At 34.8% G+C, this 18,897-nt stretch overlaps 1 protein-coding gene across 5 annotated transcripts in view; it reads left to right on the forward strand.

Annotated features, from left to right (window-relative positions):
- Positions 1-18,897, forward strand: part of ckn (CRK like proto-oncogene, adaptor protein) — a 272,066-nt gene that overhangs the window by 117,016 nt on the left and 136,153 nt on the right. For 2 of the 5 annotated variants that reach the window (XM_076117698.1, XM_076117699.1), the window contains exon 1: positions 17,763-18,022. The exons of 1 other annotated variant lie outside the window; for it this stretch is intronic. Coding sequence is in view for 2 of the 4 variants with exons in the window: in XM_076117700.1 (XP_075973815.1) it covers positions 17,989-18,022 (34 nt within the window). In the remaining 2 variants the exon portion in view is untranslated. Of the gene's footprint in view, positions 1-17,762; positions 18,023-18,069; positions 18,506-18,897 lie in introns of those variants that run through there. 2 more of the 5 variants (XM_076117700.1, XM_076117701.1) reach the window with 2 other exon arrangements.

The following is an 18,897-nucleotide window of genomic DNA, read 5'->3' on the forward strand; positions in this document are numbered from 1 at the left end:
CTTATTTTGCTGAAAAAAATCACCCAAAATTTCTCCAAACAAGTTGTCCAACCTGCCGGCTACAGTCAGTGTGTATGAACCTTTAAGCTAAGGAAATACAAGCCATTACGAGGACTCTATATATAGAGGCGGCGGTCGTCCGTCGGTCACGTTCCTAGCCCATTAATACCCGTAGCTAAGAACAGAAAACATACTGAACTTGAGCTTTCTACATTGTAAACTACTAATTAACCTTTTTACTCACGAATTGTCAAGTAAATATGTAAATTGTACTAACCATCTGTCGGCTTATCCTTATGTTAATTGGATTACTTTAAAACATGTGCGAGTTAACGACAAGTTATTGATCTTATCCTGAGAAAGACGGACATGTGTCGATGTAATCGCGCAAAATAGAACATAAACAAAGTAATGAAAAAATAAAGAACAAAAAATGTATGGGAAACACCTGCAGAATGTGTGCAGAGTTTACATATTTTTTGAGCCGGGATTTGTACGTAAGTACCTACCTACATTGCAAAGTTATGTAAACTTAGACGACTTTGCAGTGCACTGTGACGTGTCACGGTGCGATTAATTGCATGTATGTTTACACCTTGATACAATCTTCGAAATATCACAGCTTGATTTAATTCTATTAGTGCAGTAAAACCTCTAAACTTATTTGTTTAATTGAATTACCATTACATAAAAATTATGCGTGTTATACCCGTTCTTTTAGGCAGAGGTGTACAAAATATGGGTTTCGCCATTTATGTTGTTAGGTCTAAGTTCTATGGGACAGGCTATTGTCATTTACTGATCCATTTAAGAAATCAAAACTTACTACCTTTATGTTAAGACATCTGCAAAAATCAGCATCGGTCCAAAATCGTTCTTAAAACCAAATAACAACAGTGATATTTATAAACAATTGCTTGAACAACAAGTTGGTAATCGTCACACATGTTGTTTGGTACGTTCCAAGGCTCCATGTGTTAATACTAGCAGTGATTGCTGTTCACACGAGTTTTAACAGCCGGCGTTACTCGCTTTATTAATGAGCTCGCTTGACTGACGAGATAATAGGGATATTTCACGCTTTTATGATGATTTCTTATCGTAAAAATGGGGATTTAGTAAACAGTTAGGTGTGTAAAGTCCTTTTTTGTGAAGGATTAGAAGGAAGTGGGTCGAACAAAATGTTTTACTAATAAGGATGTAATGTGGCCCATGATGTATGTATGTTTATTGACACCTATTTATGATATTTCCTTCGATATTTTAAAACAGCTACTCGTGGAATGTAGATGTCTTCTTTCTAGTATCAAAACATTTTCTCACTTAACTAGTCGACAACAATTTTTCTATTGAAATCCAAAATGGGCATGAAAAATACAATATTATGTTATACGTCATACCTGAACTCTGAAAAATAAAAAGAAATGCGTCTATTGTACTGACAAAAGTTAATACAAAAATTATCTAACCATATAACAATATGAATTGTATTTTCCATTCTTAAAGAAAATACTAAATACAAATGAATTCTGGAAAATTCTTACAGAAAAACAATAGAACTATACTTTATTTTATTCACAAACTCTTGTTATTTACATTGAAAACAATAGCTTTCAGTCAAGAAGAGGGGTTGTCAAAACTGTCAAACTAACAACAATTAAATTTTGTTTTTGTTGTATATTAATATATTACTACTTACCTTACTTATTGATTTTCAGAAAAAGGCTTATATTTTTCCTGAATTTAAAATATGATTAGCTGTCAATGTAGTTACAACTATTTTAAAAATGGTTTTTTTTTCTAGCTGGCTACATAAGTCTGTAGAATATTTAACTTGATTATTAGTTGTTTGGCATATATAGCCGCTTTTGTTCTGTGCGTTTTTTAGAATAGATAAATAATATATACTCTTCATTTCTGCTGAGGGTATTACATTTTAGCTTCCGGTATCACTGGAGAGAAGGGGTTGAATAAATAAAAATATTCTACGCTCCAATTAAACATAAAATTCTCATTTCCTGCTTTAAATGTAGGCACGCAAAACGCCATTTACATATTTGAACAGATGTTTTATTTTTTGTTTATTTCATTTTTGAAACGCTGACAATCCTTTTGAGTAACGAAAACATTTACAGTATATTATAATTTCGAACTAGCTGACCCGCGCAGTTCTGCTCACAAGTATTCTTTCCATTTTTTGTCTCTCCGTGAAAACCTATCCCGTATCATAAAGGCAAATTTTACAAAAATAATAAATCTAATTGTTTAAGTCATTCTTGAGTTTTGCGCTTAGCAACACATTCGCCTCTCAATTTTGATATAACTATCAGAATACAATTAGGTAAAAGTTCAACGAACATCGAGGCATCCAGTGTCCGTAGGTAGTTGCACTTGTAGTTCCTCGTAATGTCGATAACCGATCAGTAAAGTTAAATATTTTTTTCGCTAAATGGAACTCAATGGCTCTTAAAAGATTTGAGCTAATCGTGAGTTAAGTCTCTTCTTGTTTAAAGAAAATAAAAATGCAGCCGTTTTTTCGCTGAACAACGTATCAAAGTTGATTAAGTTAAACTACAATAAATAAATTAAAACTCAACATTTAAATTCTCCCAGCAACACCATTCTATGATTGATTCGCGCATAAAATCGCGCATTCCTAACAAACAACGGTTTTTCAAAAGTCCTTGATTTCACCAGAACGAGTTCCAGCAGAGTTAATTTTTCGGCCAATTAAAATTTTAACTCCGCCGACCTTCAGGTGAATGCAAAAGGCAAAAAACCAGCAATTATCGAAGGCCGTGCGTTTGCACCATCATCTCCGGATTCTCAGCAATTTGAATACCGTCTCGCAGAGTTTCATTCATTTATTTTTATTTATTTCAAATCTTTGAAACAGACGCGGCCTATTGTTTTTGAAATCTAGAACATTCAACAAACATAATACACACAAAGTTTTTGATACTTTTAAAATAAACTTGTTAATATTTTTCTTTGTTTCCTCAATTGCGACATGTTCCTTAATTTACTGTAAGTTTTCTGACATCCAAATGCCATGTTATGTGTTCCATCCGAATTGTATAATTGCTTGTCCCCAAACTATGGTCAGTTAAAATGACAAGTAAGTAATGGCGGAAGATCTCAATGCTTCTGACCTTTTCTTTTTATTATTTAGTAATTGTCGTTGTGTTCAAATCGGTGTTGTTACTTTTGTCGCGTTTATCGCGAGTCGAATCGAAATTTTTACGCGTATTAATGTAACAATAAGTAGTTTTTGTACTGTTTTAGCGCTCAGTTTTGTGTTTATGTAACCTCGTTGAGTTTTTATATGAAATTAAAGTAAAAAACATGACGCTGAGTGCATGAGCTTAACGTCGGATTAAAGAAAATGTTTCTCAACAAAACTACTTCGTTCATATTATATCTTTTTCACCGCACCTTTGAGAGTTTATTTTAGAAGATGACATATAAATATTAATATCCTTATTAGCGTAGCCTTAGCGTAAGGGAAGATTTCCAAATAACAAAAATAGTATGAATCAAATGTCTATCCTAGGATCAATGCCGGCAGGATAATTTAAACCCATCTGTATTAAAAGACAGAAAATTAAAAAATCGTATGTCGTTTAAAAAAAACACCATCAGCCAGCTATTTTTCTCGTACGTGGCAGCAAAAACCACTTACTTAAATAAAAGCCAGCGCACACGTGAATTTAAATCCTTATTCATAAACGGTGCTTGTTACAGCTATTTAATTTCTACCGTCGTTTATAAAACTGTGTAGTTTAGCTTTCACCGGCTTTTCATTCATCACAGTTGTTTCTTTCGGTGTTTTATTTCTATTTCCTTTCTAAGGAATTCCCGTTTCCTCCCGTCGTAAAAATAATATCCATTATTATAATTGGTCCGGGTGTGATCCGCCCACGTGACGTTCCTCTCCATCGCTAGTTTTTGTCTTTTTCCGTCGAATTCCTCGGAACATGCTATTAAGTGCTTAATTAACCGTTTTTATTTTTGGTTTTTGTTTCCGTGACAGTCTCGTTTTGGTTATTTGTTTCATGGATGATTTTGTATCAGATATTTTGGTTTCTTGAAAGCGTCCACAGAATTAGTATAGGTACTTAGTTTTGCTTTAGATGTAATTCAAATGTATTTATTGCTTACTAAGTTGGAGAGAGAAAATATCTTGTATTAGGGTGGTGATAAACTTAGTAGCCTTTTTCAGGCATTACAATTATTAAAAGGTACGCTTATTATTATTATGGTTTAATGTTAGCTTGTGGTAGCTTCTATATAAAATTCTCATAGAATCGCGTCTGCATCAAAAGAATAGTTGTTTTCAGTTCATTACGACTGCTGTAAATTGTACTGTGGTGTACTTAATTCTCAGACGCTATTTCGGTATTATTAGCCTTTTATTTTGACTACTGTTGTTTACCACTTACAGTGTTGCAACATACAACAATGTTCGTTTTAAAAATTATGAACTCGAGCTATTAAGAACTTATTAAGTTTCTCGCAAAAACAATTGGCTGAGATTCGAAGGCTCTCTCATAAGTCGCCGAAACGTTTGACAGGATCATTTAACTTTTTACTTCGCCATTTTAATATAATTGATGAGTATTAAGACGCGCCAGAGAAAATTGAGTTGTGATTTGAAATGTGCTTGAAGGCACATAAGTAATTGGTAATATTATTTTTTCATTGCTGATCGGCATAGACTTGTTATCGACTAAGCTGATTTGATATAATACTATACCCACCTAAACTCTAGAATCGTCAGAAAAGCACAATAACATTTTCACTAATTGACGTTTTATCTCAGTAGCGACGACGTTGAGGCGAAAAAGTGTGGAAGATAACGTAAAGAAATGAAAAATCTATGATTAGATCAGTAAACCAGTTACTAGGTGTGTTTTCAAATGATGCGTAAAATATTACGTGTATGTATGATATTCATAAATGGCGTACTGAGGGGGAGTCCCTATACTCAACAGTGGTTCGAAATGGGCTGAATATACAATAATATTACCCATAATTGCTTGTCTTTCCAGAAAATTTTCCATTTATGTAGTCCAATGGATTAAGACAATAGTGAACTGTAGTGCCTTATGTAATACGTGACTTACCCAAGTAGCTGATACTCAGAGACTTCCTAGAAACTCCACATTGGAGTGGATACTCCAACGTTACGCTATCATTAATGCTCCATTGTTATATAGTCCATATGACATCAAATACTTGTAGAGCATACCTTTCATGTTTGTACCCTGTTTCTTTTGAAATTTCCTTCTACGTATAGGTATTTCTATTGCTCTTTGGTATGTGATTAGCTTTAAACTTAATTTTATTAGTCCTGCTAGTGATGTCAGTTTGGGGGTTCAAGGGTAAACAAAAAGGTCTACTGATTCTTTAACACTGAACTTATGATGATAAACATGACATATTGAAGAGTTCTATCGTTAGATCCTTAAACTGCTGCCAACTAGAAAGCATTTGTACAAGTTTCTCTCTTACTCCAACACAATAATAAAATGAAGATACTTTCGGATTCAATAGTAGTACCCTTTTAACTATAAGTATAATATACGATTCAAGACATCTACTTCCTCCCCTTCAGTCCCGAAAACTCGTATAATTGCTGTTATTTTTATCTCAAAAACATTCATAAATAATTCATTCAACATATGCCATATGCCACGAAAACATTAATTATAAATTTAGATTTGAATTACACGCTTTATACAGATACAGTGAACTTCAGCCAAACGTAAAATTATGGGTTGTCAGTATCCCAACTTGTATTTTTTATCTCTATCATTTATCATAGTGATGGAAAGAGATAGGTGTATACGGATGCGGTTGGCTTGTTTTGTAAAGTTTGTGCAATTGTGTTTTCGTACAAAAGTATTTGTTTAGTGGCGTGTTCTTCGTGAATGAATTGGAATTGTTGTTGAAAGGTTTATTACGTATTAGGTTACTGATTGACAATAGTAATCATTTCAGTATTATATCTTCACTTGTCATATAGTTATTCAATGGCTAATTGTATGTTTCGATCTATTGTAAAGGCACCTTTGAGATCATGCGTATAGGTGCTTATCACAATGCCTACAAATATAACAAATGCATAACTTTGCTCGTCTGTACCCTGTCACGAATAAACTGCTGATCCGATTTTGATGAAAGTTATGGCACTGGTTAAAGACTAAGGTACAATCGCGCCCGGCATTTTTTTACGGGCATCTAAAACCAACTTGTAACGTTGGTGCACGCGAACGGATATGCGAATCAGCTAGTATCAAATAATTGCAGTGAGCTCTAGCATTCATTAAATTCCATATTATTATAAATGACGAAATCGTATAATCGCAAACCGAATGAATAACCGCAAATGACACAAATCATCGCAGGTAGAGCCGAACGGATTTGTGGTTTTGAAATAATATTAAATGTATCATTTCGAAATCAGTGACGATTTAATTAACGCTGATTATGTACCAATAATTTCATGAAATACCGACCTAATGTATCTATTTCATATCGTTATTAGATTATTGTAAACGTTAGTTCAGCGTACTTGTAACTGACGTTTCACATGCGTTAAAATTGCTTTTTAGTTTAGAAACTGTTATAAAAAGTAGCGAAAATGTTATCAGTGTTCAATCACCTCTATTTTCTAAGTTTTCTCAGTTAGTAGGTATGTGTAATACCATTTTACTAAACGCGATATGCCATGTTTTATGAAGAACTACTAAGAATCTCTCAAAGAGTTTTCGATATTTCAATAACCAATTTCATCTAAATACAGTGTTCGTGAGTAATTTTCCATCATACTGTAGTTAATAGAAACAATGTTATTCGTCAATATTCGTGTATTTCCGGAAGCGTTCGGTTTTTCGTTGTTTAAGCAAGCGGAAGTCCCACCCGTCAATTAGAGTTGCCTCATTAGGGCTCTTCGGTTACCGTTACTCTTTTACTTAAATATACTTTTTACAACCGAATACGTTAGCTATTTGTACGCTTTAATAACCCTGGTTAAAACAAAGGTGGTGTCGTTTTTATTTTGGATAATGACTGATTTACGACACACGATTTTATAATTGTAAGGACCAGTGTCGCGGTGATTTGTCTGAAAGTATGGGTCATTGTTGGATAACCTCTGTTTAAGATACAATTAATGCTAATTTGCGAAAAAACTGTCAATATTCCACATGTAAGCTGTCTACTGGTTGTTAAGAAGTGGTGAAACCACAAAAATTAATGTAAATATTTATGTAAATATGTTTTTTCTGAACTAATAACCTATTAAGTAACTAAAACAAGGGTAAAGACGGTGTATCGGTAGATACACCGTCTTCACAATTATGCGTAAAAAGGGTGATATAGTGGTAACTATATCACCCTTTTTACGCATAACTAATAATAAAGCAACTCTTTTTCAGTTGTGTTTAATAAAGCTCAAATATAAACTACAAACTAAAACTGCAAATAAACATTGGCCACCTTACAAAAGGACCCTCAAAATGTAAATAATGTATCAACAATTTATCAATTTTACATTTGAATGCAATTTGTAATGTACCGTACCGATGTAAATATCATACGCAGATCGCATTACTGCTTCACCCTTAAATAAATTACGATAAGCCGGACCCCTCCCTAAATTGATCAGCCCCTATCAATTGAGCGTTAAAATATGTAAATAAAATTGTCCAAAATAGCCCTACGCCAGCGGTATGACGCGGTGTAGGAACACCACCGTTTAGTTTTAAATTGAGAGTGTAATTAAAGGAGACAATTTGAATTGACAATTTTGGTGGGAAATTGTACTGATATAGACAGAAAAGTATTCGCGATTTTCTACAATAAGACCTATCGATAGCTGAACAGAATCGCGCTGCAGTTGTCCGATTCTCTACTACTATCAAGTATCGACGACCGGCTAGCTATCGAAACATTTTGTATGAAAATCTCATCAGCGCCTCTACGGAGCGTCGTAGAAACTATTTTTGCACTACATTTTTAATGTCCAACTGTGGATACAAGATGGTCACTATTGTAGAGAATCGCACTAACAATGACTGGATTTTGGGGTTCAATTGCTTATTTTCAATTTTAAACTTAGTTTAAATATCATTCCGACAGAAATACAATATAGTTAGTAAGTAATTATGGTCTATGGGTTATAACATATCATATGCTATCAACATTAGGCGTAATATTCCATGGAACACAAACGTTCACTTCCATTGCGTTTATTAAGAACACCATACACCTACAACCTAATACTTAACCGCTTAAAACTGGAGCCAATTAACCCAAAATTGCAATAAAACCTCAAACTTCGGCTTGCGGTAATCTTATCGCAATATGTTAAGAAACTTGTGGAAAACTCATTGTCGCCCTACTTCAGTAATCCTATACTGAAACGGGCCAGCAATTAGCAAACGCGGGAAACTCCAGATCTAGTTACAAGAGTTTTTGTGTCAAATGAGACGTAGCATTGTTGTTACCGTGTTGGATAACATCGAGGAAATTTACATTAAAATACATTGTTAGCGGACGTTTAGTTGCCGGCTTCCCGATTATCCTCTGAATTGTTTCGAAACTGCATTCGTTCGGGCGGATTTCCTTAAAATTTGTTAGCTGCAGTCTCTCTAAGATATTTATGTATCGGTTTGTGTTGTTTTTTCTGTTTAATACCAGTAGTTATCTTTTAACTTTGAAGTTAATGCTTAAACTCGTTGAATTCACAGGCTTACGACCCCAAAATATTTTAGTAACCAAAAAAGAGATTGCAAAATCGGAAATGGATCTAAAACAGTCATATCTGTGAGTGAGGCATTTTTGAGTGAGCTCTGGGATGGTAATCCATCAGGCTACAATTTTCATAAGCTTCAAAATAGCTGGCCGTATACAGGAATACTGGCTATTTTATATGTTAGCAAATAATGATCGGAGATCTTTCTAAAAACTTTATGTTCTAATAATTCTAAAATAGAAAGAGCTGTTTCCTTAAAGTCTTAAATATTTTTCTTTTTGTTACAGGTGGGTTGAAGGCTTTCAAAAATCGTTACTTTGTACGAAACTTGTACTATATACGGTAAGAAAAAAAAGTCTGTTGCATCTAGCCGTGGTCTTTCGTACGGGAATAATTAGAACCATTTACAATAGATCATAAAATCGCTGTTATATCGTGACATAATACATTAATACTTATTTTGTTGTTTTTTGCCTTTATTATTAATATGTTTATACCGTTTTTAATTGTTCTTATTATGCCCATCTAAAGTACTTTGCAACTGACCAAGTCGAAGTTCACAGTACTATCGACAATAAATTAATGTCAATTACATGAAGACATTAAAACAATAATTTCTCATTATCGCTTCACCCTTACAATATATATAAAGAGCTATTACATGAGTATTTGCCGCAAAATAAACAATATAGTACGTAAAGAATGCCAATAAATCGATATTGTTTGTTGTTATCGGTAAGTGATAGCGCGTATCGAATATAGAGTATAAAAAGTGCAGCAGGGAAATTACCTACCTTTGCATTCTGGTTGCATTGTAAATATAAATTAGTTAACAAAGACTTAATTCCAAATGCGTTCATACCCACGTTTGCTTGCATTGTAAATATAAGTTAGTTAACAGAGACTTAATTCCAAACGCGTTAGCATCTTTGAAAACTTGAAAGCTACTAAAACAGAATTAAAATTGTTTTAACAAAACTAGGGAGCCTTCTAGAATGCCCTAATTGCGTGTCGCTTTAAACAGCTGTCATTGTGATATTGGCAAGTTCATGACAGCAGGCATCTTGTCTATAGCAGTAAGATAATTTTCTTTTGCCACCCATCCAAAACTTGACCTTATCTACCTATCGTGCTTTAACCCTCTCACCGCATCATCCCGAGAAACCATTTTGCACTGACCACCTCAAAAACCATTTACGACGTAGAATATTAACTAACTGCAGTTTATTTACTCTATAGCACCTACAGTATCGAGTAGTATCGATCAATCATGGAACAACAAAGATATGGAGTCGTTGCCCAACTCGGGCGTCGCAAAGAGCAATGTTTGCAGACGGTACGGCACCGACTTATCACTATCACTGCTATCACTACTACTGTTGTGAAATGGTTTTGTTTTATAAGCCCTTTGTGTGTCAGTCCAGATATTTACTTTGTGTCTAACTGTTTATAGTTGATGATATAGTTAAGTTTCGGAGTTTAAGAACTGGCCGAGGGTGTGTAGTTGATGATAGAGTTATATGTTAAAAAGAGCTGGCTAATGGTAGAGAACAGGGGCTAATTTAAACGCGAGGAAGCTTACAGAATAGCTATTGATGATGATGATATTAACAACTTACATTAATTATTGAAAGGAAGCATGTTTTTATTTAAAAAATAACTGCAGTCAAAGATTTTTCATATATGCTCACATGACTTTCCACGCTCATGTAAGTAGGTATGCCATCAAAAACATTCTGTAAAAACCTCAAGTCTCGCCGTAAAAAGTTGTGAGATCTATATAATACCAAGTCGATTAATCTATTTAGTCTTTACTTAAAGGACCTTCTGTCTTAAGTTATTACGTATGTTATTATCATGCTAATTTTAAAAAAAATACCTTTAAAACAAATAGACCGACCTGGCCATCGCATGATTTGATTATTACCTAGTATGTATCACACTACACAGCACGACGAGAAGTTAATGCTCCTGAAATGTTAATGGCGAATTTGTGTTTTCTTGCGATGACCAAGTCGATCTATTTGTTTTAAAGGTATTTTTTTTAAAATTGGCATGATAATAACATACGTAATAACTTAAGACAGAAGGTCCTTTAAGTAAAGACTAAATAGATTAATCGACTTGGTATTATATAGATCTCACAACTTTTTACGGCGAGACTTGAGGTTTTTACAGAATATTTTTGATGGCATCTCACTTCTTTTTGTAGAGCGAACATAAGTGCAATTTGTATGGAAAGACGTTTTTTTTTTCATAATTCAATATATTTTCCTATGGGAATGTTGTTCAACTTCATGGACTAAACACCCTTACCCACTCTATACCCCCTCCCGTTATGCCTCATATGGTAGGTACCTATTTACACCTATTTATTTTATTTTCTACAGTAATAATAATTCATTAACTGCAAATGTAACCTTGTAATCTCATACATTTATATGGGATTACAAAGTTATTGTTGCAGTTGGTGTATTTAGAAAACTGGAGTGAAATTAAAAAATATTCAATTTTTCCCATGCTTAAGACACTAAACCCTATTTGTATTCTAAATTTTAAGCTTCTAAGTCTGCTAGAAGTACCTTAGACTTTTGATGATCGGTGAGTCAGTGAGTCAGTGAGTCAGTGAATCAGTGAGTGACAAAATTCAAAATTTTAATAGGTTGTCATTCTTAAACTACTGGTTCAAATTGACTGAAATTTTAAATATACCGTGTTTATACAATGACTGATTAGTTACTGAAAATCCAGGCTTCTTGTTTTATCCACAACGAAATTATAGGGGTGTCAAAAATAGCCCGAATTGCTTCGAGAAAAGGATGTTACGGCCGTGCCGCTTTTTTTTTGCTCGACTTGCGGGGGCACTTCCGTGCCCCCAGATATATACGAGTATAGTGTGTAACAAAACAGTGTGGAGTTAGTTCCCCACCAATTGTTTAATTTACAGCGTTTGAAAACGTCAAATTGCATACAGTTATCACATAAAAAAATGACATATGGAAAGATTTTCAGTGCGTAATAAACACAAATTCATTTCTTTTCTCAAAGCATTCACTTACTCAATGCGTAGTCTACAAGCACAAATAGTTAACAATAGTACGTTCTTCGTACAGGAAAGACGTATTTACATTTGAAAAGCAGATGTACCTGCCTACAGCCTAGTGGTTCGCGAATTAACATGAGGGGCCAACGACATAGGTAATTACTCTTTGCGCCTCTGCATGCGTGAATGTATGCCTAATGCTGGTACAGAGTTATTTATGCGATTTTTTCCGTGAAATTTTCGTAATTTTTGTAATTTCTGTTTTTGAGTGCAGGGACAGAGGGAAATGAAAAGTATTTCGGCGTCTGTATAATTTAGGAGCCTGAAATGCGGTGTTTGTGAAAGTAAATATATATATATGTACAATTATATGGTATACCAAAGTGTGAGCTTTCAAATCTCTCTTCACAGTAACGAACGGTTCTTATCGTCTTATTTCTATAGCCACGATACTCTAACCCTATTATTTCAAAATCACGGTGTTAATAAAACATTTCTCAAACTGTTGATTAGTTGACAGCAGCCGGATAGGTCATCGCCGTACTTATAAGGTATTCTCCACCTAAGGAGCTCTGAAATGAGCGTCCAGCACCGCAGTGTAAGTCATTTTACCCGAACAAAACATGACAGGGCCGACGTTAAGGTTTCCACAAAAAAGGGAATCTAAGGAAAAAGACCCAGTAATGGCTTGTTTGGTTTTAATATGGACATAACTGGCTTCGGCGCGAGACGCAAGTCTTCACTATTTCTTACAAAAGTACGTTTACAGAAACATAATCACTGCCTACATTTTTACGTCACGAGAATTCTAAAGTATTATCAAAGACTTTTCCTGTTCTAGCGGCAAAATTTTAGTCTTAAAAACAAGTGAAAATGATCCTTATGCAGTTTGTTTTAAGGATTATTTAATGTCCATACGAAGGAGGTCGGTGTGATTCATTGTTTCTTTGAACTCCTTAACTGTTTACTTACCGTTTTGCAAGACAGTAAAGTAACAATTAAAAAAGACTAGTCGAAACAGAAATATAAAAATACTGTTCAACTTAATGGATGGTGTGGCGATTTAATTAAGCTTTTGATGGAAGTAAAACTAACAAAGTAATTAAGGCTTACTGCGCTGCATTTAAAGTTGAACAAGTAGTTTTTTATACGGCTTTATTTGGCCTCCTATTTTATTGAAATGTCGTAATTTTGTCGCTACTTTATCCAGATCGTAAGGATGTCGGTTTCCTTAAACCAGTTTTTGTGCAGTTGCTATTTTTATTTCGTATTAAGTATGCAATAAAACCAAAGACATCTAGAGGATATTGTTTTTACTATTAAATAACGTATTTAAAAACTATAAAATACACACGAACTCTGCTCAAAATTAACATTTGGATGTTATTGAACTATTCTCCTTTTCGCCTATATTTTAATATGTTGTTTACAATTTAATAATATCATGAACTCTGCTTCTTTCTTGATTCATTTTCTGAGATTGCAAATAAGTTTCTACGATGAGTTTTAAATTATAAAGTGAAGACGGCAGAACATACCTATACGGCTTTTAATCATTAAATAAGACAACATTTTACGCTGTTGCCGTAAATGTCTTTATATGAAACATAAATAAATGTAACTAAAATGTTCACATTAAATCCAGTAGCCCTTGAGAACATGTACAAAAACGGTAACAATGTGAAACGCGCCTATTTACATATCAAAAGCAACCGTAATGAATTAAATGAGGTTGTAAGTAAAACCATTACGAACAATCAGCTGAATGAGAGATCAATAAAAAACGCCGGTGGAAAAGTGGTAAAAAAGAAAAAACCGACTTGTTGATGAACATGCCGCTCCGTACAGTCACGAGCAAAAATATGTGCTTACTGTCACATATTCAAATGTTGTTTTATGTGATTTTTAATCATTATTAGCAGTGAATATACAGTATTTGTAAAATTATTTCAAAAGCTTTATTTGTCGGCACTCTTACTTTTTTAAGCAACTGCAGGTCATAAGCATCGTCCTGTTTATATCAGTGGTCTTGTTTTGTGATAGGTTTTTCCAAGTCTTCTCAGCAAACTTTATAAAGTGTAAGAAGTCCAGTGTAAGGTGTAAGATAGATTAATTTCTTACCATAGGACTTCTGTGGCAAGATTGGTCAATCATTCCAACGCAAATGGTCCCTATAATAATATGGATAGAATTTGATTTCAGAAAGCGCCAGTGTAAACAGTGTTTTTGCCCATGACTGTACATTACAGACGAGTGGCTTGACGGTTTAATTATTATTTAATTTATATCGAACACGTAGATACAGAGAGACATATGGCCATATTGTTTTAAGCTTGTAACTTGTAATTTTGATATTAATTGAACGTTATTTATTGCGGTTTGTCGTTACGGCTGACCTGGTTACGTACACGTCTTAATTTAAGTATTTTTTACTTAAACTTGATGCAAATTAAGTGGTCACACAACAAATAAAATCATATAATTCTGGAAAATATAAGGTATTTTGGATTTACCAAACGAATAAATAATAAAAACAAACGTTTTAGAAGTTATTAAAATTGTCAAATGCTTTTAAAAGGAATATTTGTTACCCACTTAAGAGCTTCTCATTTTGCGATTTCAAGATTTTAGAATTGATTCGTAAAAATAAACATATCAATATGGAACAAATAACCTCTGTGAACTCTTCTTCATAAACATACTTAATTTATTCATATTTTATTTCAATATCGTAATGGAGGTGAGAATGACCAACAAGAGTCGTTTTGCCCTACTTAATGGACCTCTTTTTAACGAGCAAAATAAGCTGTTGAATATACCTGCGATTGTGCATAATTTTGTTTATTTAAGAATTTCCAAAAGTGTGAATACTGGGTCTTTTATTCCAAGACTCTATAAGTGTAAATCTATTGTTTCATTAGTATTTCTTGCCAATATGAAATTCATGAAAACCACGCTATAAATTTTCGGAGAGATAAAAAAATCAATAACCCAATCATTTCTTGTTTTAGGACAAATGTAAGCAGTCTTCATAGTAATGACTGAATCTACCACTTCTTCGGAAAGGAAGTAATGTAAAAAGGAGTAGGTAGAGCTAGATTTTTTAAATCTCTCGTATAACTGTTCTACTGCTAGACAAAGACTCTTCATATTTTTTTCTATCGTTTCTGATTTTGTAATACCGTATAAAATTATTTAAATCAAATTACAACACTGTCTATTAGATATGTAGATACAAAAATAACGGCAATTTAAAATTACATGGCGGAATTATAGGCACGTGTTACCAATAATGTTTAATATAAATTCTATTAATTATAATATTAGGAATATTAACATAAGAAGACGCCGCTGTAACAGGTTTTCGACAGGTTGTCGCCACTATTTGTAATAATTAAATACATCTTAACATTAGCTATAATCGATGGCCGGCATAAAAAACATGGTCGATGATGAAGTATTAATATTTTTTAATTTATTGAAGTCTTAGCTGACTCACGCAGCTCAGGCTCGTCTCCGTCACGCCATTTTCGAAATATGGCAAATATTTTTCGAAATCCTAGAGCCTGCTCTAAGTTTCATCAGGCATACAATCAGACTTTCCTGTTCGTTATGAATTAGAATTGTGCCTAATATTAAGTTGAATGGATTAAATTGTTACATTCATACATAAAAAACCGTCTTCTCCAATAGGGATATGTAAAGATCAAAGAACGCCACTTGGTAGAACCTTACAAACTCGCCTTGCTTCATTCACATTCACACATCGAGTCAAAAAGTAAAGTATTAAAATACTTAAAATATTCTACTGACAAATAAACAGAAACCATAAAAAAACGCGGCAAGTGAACAATTATTGGTAAATAAAAGCTGTAGATAATGTTTGAAAGTGGGACACTTACAAAATGGACTCCGATACGACAAAGGGAAGCGTTGAAGAGTGTGCGTGGTCGCATGACAAGTAGGCTAGCGTAGGCAGGCTATTGTGAACCAGGGCCGATGAAATATTGCACTGTAGATGAGAATATTACACTATTATAAAATGATATCAACTTGTTGATGCAGTTTTTTTATTACTAATCGTTTATGTAAATGTGTTAACCTAGAAAGCTGTTCTATCTGTTCTGAGTGAATTTAATTTTCTTCAATTTTTTTATTATGGTGTATCGGGGTGTGATTGAATATGAAGTTTAGTTTTTTTATCCAGTAATAGCGGCTAGTGACGTAAACTAAACTAAAAAATTTGAAAAAGATTATAATTTAAGACCTGTCTTCATGTACATTTTGCTTAATATTGATTCTTAATTTTTATTTTATTCAATTATGTGTATAAGGAAAAATGCAAGTTTTTTAAACATTCTCCGTCGTAACGTGTAGTTTGAAAGTAGCCTCAAGTTGCAAAAATATTTCGTTCCAATCTTAATTTCTCGAATCGCGTATCTCGGTCCCTTTCGACTGAGCGAGTGCAATGACCAACAACACCGGTTATATTAGCTAATTATCGGTTTTCGAAAATATAGCCCTAATTACGAGATTCGACACTTTAAACCGAGATTTCGTTTTAAATTTTGTGCATGAGAAGTTTCTCAGACATTCTCGATCCATTATCGGCATTTCGTCAAGTTTCAAGATTGATTGCAAAACTTCAATTTTAGAAGCACGAGTTCTGAACTAATTAGAACTCGTTTCTGTTAATCCATACAAAACGCCAAGTTTTAATATCAACTTCTGGCTTCCATCAAATAATATTAATAATAACGGACAAAGTAGGATCGTGACCCGTCAGACGTCCTTGAGGGCCGACCTTCCCAGAACTTATTCAGAAAATAAAACTAAAAGTAGAGCCCCAAGCTGATAGACGGGCCCCGATCCCAAACTAGTTTAACAATTTATCGCTTCTGTACGATCTGTGCATCGAGATCGGATTATACATCTAATTACTTAAGTGAAAGATTCCATTTTCGCTTGAAAGGTAAAATTTTAGATCCGGGTGGATCAGCTTGAAATTTAATTAAATTTGAGATCTGAAACACAGGGTACGCTTTGATATAATTCCAAAAGAAAGCTTTTTGATAGATGAGCGCGTGAAGGTTATAATAACTGTCTGTGCAAAAGATGCGAAGTTGCGGACGTCTCGCTTGAAATAATGGATCTGATTGAAATATTGGCCGCCGGCGCTGAGTGAGTGTCTTTATAGTCGTGGAATTAACGCGTGGTGTGGATCTGAAGCACATAATCAGAGGGGCCCGATGTTTAGCTGCACATAATTTATTATAACTAATATCGCATTCTCTTGTACTTATATTTAATAGTGATCTATGATTGATGGTTGTTCATACTTCGCAGTGATATATCGATGGGACCTTTCAACTTTTAAAATGTGATTCGAACTTCATCCATCTTTTGTATGTTCGTTTTGTGTGCCTGTATGTCTGACTTGATACGCAGTTGACATGTTTTACAATCACATTCACATCTGGAATAATATTATTATATTTATTATCTAGCTTTACAAGTGGCACACATTGTGTCTATGAGATCATCTTTCACTATGCTGTGTTGGAGTGTGAGTCTCGCTACGATAACGATGCGCTCACCGCTGCACCATCGAGTGCCACACGACCGATAACGGTTTATATCGTAGCGTAAATAAATTCTTCTATTTCAGTTTATTAGATTGCCGAACGGGCATAATAAGGGCCCGACGCCCACACGACCGTATCGGCGCGTCCGTCAAATCACGACCTACTCAAACGAAATCCCCGCGTAAAAACGAGAAGAAATTTCATACAAAGGTGGGTTTAATGTATCGTCGAGTCACGACAGTTCCATGGAGCCGTCGTCGGATTTGTTGGGTGCAGTGTTCGGCGACAAAGCGGGACGAGGGGAGGGAGCTACCGCGCGTCACAGCAACACCGGCCCGGCCGCCCGGCCCGCACCACGACCGCGCCGCGCCGCGTCGCCCGACGCCCGGTCAGTCTGCCGATCGCTCAGCGCAAGGACGGACGCGCGTTTCGGTCGTTGCGACTCCGACACGAGTGTTTAACAACTTGTGACAAAACTTAGTGCACTCCGCTTACGAGTGGATCGGATTATCTGCAGTGTTAGTGACGTTCGACTACGATGAATGTGTGGTTTTAGTGTTAAAACTATTTCATTAAAAAAGTTGTGTTAACTCGAGCCGATGGTCCTCTTGAATAGTAACATGAAAATAAATGGTAAATAAATACTTCCCATAAGTTTTTGCATGAGTTCTTATGGATATGTTCACTGTCACTGTTGGTATGCTGTTATTTACCTGGATGATCTGATGATCTTGGCTTGCACGACGCACGAACCATTCGAACACGGTTATGTGGTGGCAGCACACGGGAGATGTAGCGCGGGATAAAGGATTCGGAGAGGAGCCAGGGTTTATTTATTAAAATATTCAAATGAGCTCGGCGATATTCCATCCGGACCACCAAAACGGCCAAAACAATGGCGGACCTTGTGTCTGTCAGGCGACATTGACTCTCCTAATGTAAATTTGAGTAAGCGCGAACAATCGAACATAGTGAGTTTAGAAGTCGATATATGAATAAAGGCTAGTGTGTGTGACCCTGGTGCGCCTACGGGACCAGCCGCTGTGGGAGGACGGCATAGTTCCGAACCGCCTAGAACGACAGTGGGTGTTTGAATGGAGCCAGTTAATAATAATGGTGAGATTTAATCACCGCCATAGAGGTTACACAACAAAGCTATAAGCATGCCCGTGGCTCAATCTGTAGAAGAGAAGCCCTTTATAACAAGTTCTGAATAGTCACTAACAAAAGCTTTCCTGAGAGTAGCGAATATTGGCTTGTAGTTACATACGTACTAATCATTAATCCGAATATTATCTTTAGAACATTGAGTGTGCATTGATAAACATTTGATTGACGAACGCCTGAAATACTTAGTATTAAATCTGTCTAATGAAATGTGAACGCTATTAATAATTTAGACATTTTGACACAGTATTAATATTAATAAAGCTATAAAAACGTCAAATGTAAAATAGTTAGAATCCTTACAATCTCCAACGTCCTGCAGGCGAGGGACGTAATTTCGC

The sequence above is a fragment of the Anticarsia gemmatalis genome, chromosome 8, assembly GCF_050436995.1.
Source record: "Anticarsia gemmatalis isolate Benzon Research Colony breed Stoneville strain chromosome 8, ilAntGemm2 primary, whole genome shotgun sequence".
NCBI lineage: Eukaryota > Metazoa > Arthropoda > Insecta > Lepidoptera > Erebidae > Anticarsia > Anticarsia gemmatalis.